Source organism: Phyllostomus hastatus, unplaced genomic scaffold (genome assembly GCF_019186645.2).
Source record: "Phyllostomus hastatus isolate PE091 unplaced genomic scaffold, TTU_PhHast_1.1 phas_contig_301, whole genome shotgun sequence".
Lineage (NCBI taxonomy): Eukaryota > Metazoa > Chordata > Mammalia > Chiroptera > Phyllostomidae > Phyllostomus > Phyllostomus hastatus.
In genome coordinates this window covers 342,838-347,693 of record NW_025333842.1, presented here as the reverse complement: position 1 = coordinate 347,693, position 4,856 = coordinate 342,838, and the positions used below count along the sequence as shown (strand labels likewise).

Genomic DNA, 4,856 nt, shown 5'->3' with positions numbered 1-4,856 from the left:
CCCACACTAGTCTTAGTAGTGAGTCAGGAACAGCTGGAGTGTACGATGCCTAACTGAGACCTATAAGTTTGGTAGGAGTTAGGAAGAAAGACAGAGGAAGTAGGAGATAGTAAGAGTAGAAACAGTGCACATACAAGGCAATGGAGGTCATAGTGAATTTCAGACTAAAGGCAAGGTTAACATATATATATTTCTCAAACAGACAATGCAAAGGAGCCATCATATAAAATTTATAAATGAACATTATAATGTTTGAAAAGGTAACAACAGTGTACTCTGTTTACTTGAGATTCTTCTAATTATTGTTTCCTTGACATCTAAGATATGTTTTAGGCACAAATACATGAGATGCAATTGGAAGGAAACAGACATTGTGCCTGCCCTCAGAAAGCATGTGATATTGTGGAGTATATAACAAAACAGTGTCACCAAAACTATCATAGGAGAAAAGCAAACTCTGACCACCAAACAGAGACATCTGAATTGGATACAGATTATAAGGGAGGCTATCTAAAAAGGTGATATCTAAGTCAAGACTCATAAAGAAGTTAGTCAAAAATAGGGTCAGGGAAAAGGAATTATAGGAAAAGAGAAACAGAATATGCAAAGGTATAAAGTCAAGATTTAGTTGAGGAGAGAGACATTAAACTAACTCAGAATGGCTGGAGCATACAACTCAAAATGGACAACAGAAACCTTCAGACTAGAACAATATATAGACACCACTTTGTGAAAATAATTATGAGCCATTGCAAGGTGATTGTACATCATCTTGAAGGCACTGATAAGCACTGAAAGTGATCTGAAGAATCAAATAGTATAATAAAATGTTACTATTTAAAATATTATTGCTTTGCTAGATACTTATGTACTTATAGATACAATTTTATATATCATTTTCCCTTGATTTTTGTTTTGATCCTGAAGTAATTCTCTCACTATCACAGTATATTGAGAGGTTTTTTCCTTATACCAAAACACTAAATAAAACAAAAACAAAGGACATATTAGTTGTAAACTTATTCAAGAAACTTATTTGGGTTGAAACGTACTCAACCCAGATCCACATTTTAATAATTTCTTAGCCTGGCCAGAGGGGGGCACTGTGTTAAAAGTATCCTGGATGTACACAATTCTCTGTAAAGGATGAAATGCTGCAAAGTCTCTCTGATTGGTTGTCCTCCAGAGTTTCAGTATTCTAGAAACAGCTGCAACAGAGCTGCACTGCTCTGAGCACAAGGGAACTCCTGCTGAGAAGCCCATTCAGAATCTGACCTGGTCCACTGGGTTTGCTGGGGAGCCAAGGGATGGAGACTCTCCTGAAAGTGCTTTCAGGTGCTCTACTGTGGCAATTGGCTTGTGAGTACACAGTTCAGTCTAAAAGAGGCTTGTCATGGTGGCCGCCCTGAGAGCAGATATTGGGCTGTCTTTCTGACCCGGGAGGGCCCTTATGGGAACCCCTCATGTTCTGTCATATGTGGTGATGTTTATGTTTTGAGACTAAGCATCTCCTGAGGGTTTCCTGTGTCCTTCAATTGTTTTCAGATCAGGTGTGAGAAGCCAAGAAGTGCAGCAGAGTCCTCAGTCCTTGATCATCCAAGAAGGGGAAAATGTTACTGTCTGGTGCAATTCCTCAAAGACTTTATATTCCTTACACTGGTACTGGCAGAAGCCTGGTGAAGGGCCCATCTTCTTGATGTTGTTAAGAAGAGAAGGAAAAGAGATTCATGACAAAATAGCAGCCACGTTGGATAAAGAAAAGCAGCACAGCTCCCTCTGCGTCATGGGCTCCCAGCTCAGTCACTCAGGCACGTACTTCTGTGGAGCAGAAGCACAGTGACACCCAGGCCTCCAAAGGCTGTGCTGTAACCTGACACAGGGCCACAGATGCTCTCCTAGCACAGGCCTCCCGTGGGGAACCTACCCGCAGGCTCATCATTAAAAAAGAGAGAGATTTGAGGGAATTTCAATTGCTCTCACATTGAGTGCAAAAAGATGGCCATATTTTAAGATCAAATCTAATTCAACACTATTTTCTTGATAATTATATAAGTGCTAGGTAGGTAATGATGTAATTGCATGGCAGGTAGTTTAGATTAAGAAGCGAATCAAATAAATTTCAGTTTCAAACATCACAGTGAGTTACAATATGACCTAAGCTGCATGTGTGAACTCCTTTTGTGGATGTATTCCTGTCTGAAAATCAAAATAAGTTCTCTCTCTTCTGCTAGATGTCCACAGTTTGTTTTTGGGAGCTAATGAGAAAACCACAACATACGCGAGTCTTTTGATTTGTTCATTGTTGGCTGTGAGGAATTAATATGGTACATGGCTAATGTCACTTATCTGGAAGGGGCACTAGCAATATTTTTCCAGTTTCTAATATCTGTTTGGAGAAATGTAGTTGAAAAGCACTTGCAATTTTAAGCTGACTTCCATTTCCCTTCTCTCTGTACTTTATTCTGACTGATTTTCAGGTGTTGTGGAGTACTCTGAGTTACCTACATGATACCTTGTCTTACCAGTTTCCCAGATGTGCTGTGGGGGAGATCATTCCTCAGTCATGCCCCCACATGAAACCCGGCACAACACTGGCAGGCAGCAAGGGCTCAACAAATGTTCATTAATTTACTTTTAAGAATGTAGAAAGACAAACAGGAAAATATGTTTTGTATTTGTTAGAGAAGTTAAAATCCACAAACTGAACCATAGTCATTGGTCTTTATTACATACCCCAAAATTATTAGGAAAATATGATTCACAGTCAAGAAAAAAGCAAATAGAAACTGACTCTGGGATGGCTTAACTTATATAATTTAGAGGACAACTATTTGAAAGCACCTGTAATAAATAAATATGTGCCAAAAAACTAAATAAAGTGCAGTCAACAATTGAAGGAAAATATTTTTAATATTAAGCAAACAGAAATAAAAGCTCAACAGATAAATGAAAACCACAAAGAAAAGTGGAAATCTTAGAGCTGAGGAGTGTAATGACTGAGACACTCACTGATGTGCTCAACAGCAGACTGGGGAAGGCAGAAGAGTCCGTAATGGATCTAGAAACCGGTGTACTTATAATATTGAACACTGCTCAGCAACAAAAATTAACTACCTGCTTATCTGTCAATATAGGTAAATTTCCAAACACTATCCTGAATGAAAGAAGCTGGACACAAAAGAGGACCCAGTAAATAATTTACATAGACGAAATTTTAGAAAGAGCAAATCTAATCTATGGCAACACAAATCACGTCATGGTTGCCAGCGGGTGGGATGGAAGGAAGGCACTGACCATGGTGGATCACAAGGAAACTTACAGGATGGTATAAATGATATATCAGCTCATGTCATGATTACACAGGTGTATGAATTTGTCAAATATTTTAAATGTTGCACTTGAGATATTACGTATCATTTCATGTAACTTATATCCAATAAACTCTATTTTAAAAATAAGGTGGATAAAAATGTTTAGATTCTAGACCTCATGATAACCTGTAACACTTCTTTTAATATTAAGTAATATTAACTTAAATATTAATATTCTTCTGTTTTATTTTGGAACAAAAAAATATCAAAGAAAGAGAAGCCGAATGTTAAAGGGGATAAAAAGAAGTAGTGATTCAAGTTCACTCTCCTAAATTACCATTATATCCCTGGCCCTCCATTTGATTTGCTACCTGTGTGATCTTGAGGAGATTTCTGAGCCTTGCCTTTATCTCCCTCTGTAAAGTAGGAGGGAGGACATAATAACTTCTCATAAAGTTAACCTTTTTCCCAAGATGATTAAGATTTGCCCATGAAGGTATTAGAACATATTGTGTTCAGTGAATAGTAGGCAATATTTTTATTATAAACCATAAATTGTTATTTCATGAGGGCCTAAGTTCTCTAAATAGATTTGTGGTGTGGTAGCTCCAGGGTGTTTTTGTTTTGATGGGCAGCATGATGGGGGTGAGAGCAGAGAAAAAGCATAACTTTCTCTTACACTAACAGACTGGCTGGTGACCAGGACTCATGGGAAATAATATCTCATCATAAAGCAGTCTTTTATTATAACTGAGTCTAGGGCAAATAACACTGAACAGAATGTAAAAGTTATTTTGTCTTTGTGAAATGTTACCTATCATAACAAGAAGCCTAAATAATCAGAAAAGAGACTAGACTTTTAAGGAAACTGTTAGAAAACATATTCGGAGGGAAGAGAGTCAGACAAAACCCAGGGTTTCCAGTATTACCACAAAACATTGTGTGTGAGAATTTACATCTATTCCCACACAAGGATGCAAAGGCTTACCTCCATTTTAATTTAAATGGTCTTTTCTTCTTTTGGGAAGAAAAACATAACAGTTACTTTCTTAATGAAAATCTGAATCTGGGAATAAACTGACAGGAATAACATTTCTGGAGAATAATTGAACAATCTTGATTACAGGGAAGGCTAACTTAAACAAATCCAGTGGCTCAACATACTCTAGGCAATTCTGAGCAGGACATGACCTGATGACTGGCCCCACCCACCCCACCGCACCAACCTCCTGCTCTGAGACAGCTGCCCTGCCCATCTCCAACAACTCTAAGTGCAGCTTTATACAACTGAGTGAGACGGGTCCCAAACCCAGAGCAGGAACTTTGTTCTTAGAGACAGAGGTGCCAAAGTCACTCTTCTCAGCATATTATGGGCACTGATGGCCTCTGTCTTCCCTGATAGAAACAGTTGTTGGTAATGAGACTGAGGACACCCCAGGATTCAGGGGAGATGGTGGGGAGGGGCTGAGGAGATGAACAAGGCCAACTGTGATCTACTCTCCAGGAAAGTGAGAAAAAGGGGGAAAAGAACCAGATTTTGAGTCT

The 4,856-nt window shown here is 38.6% G+C and overlaps 1 gene segment (V, D, J or C); it reads left to right on the top strand.

Annotated features, from left to right (window-relative positions):
- Positions 1-248: 248 nt before the first annotated feature.
- On the top strand, positions 249-1,840 carry LOC123819171. The segment is given in 3 exon segments: positions 249-260; positions 1,187-1,359; positions 1,546-1,840. Coding segments are annotated over 3 exon segments (480 nt in total).
- Positions 1,841-4,856: the final 3,016 nt, after the last annotated feature.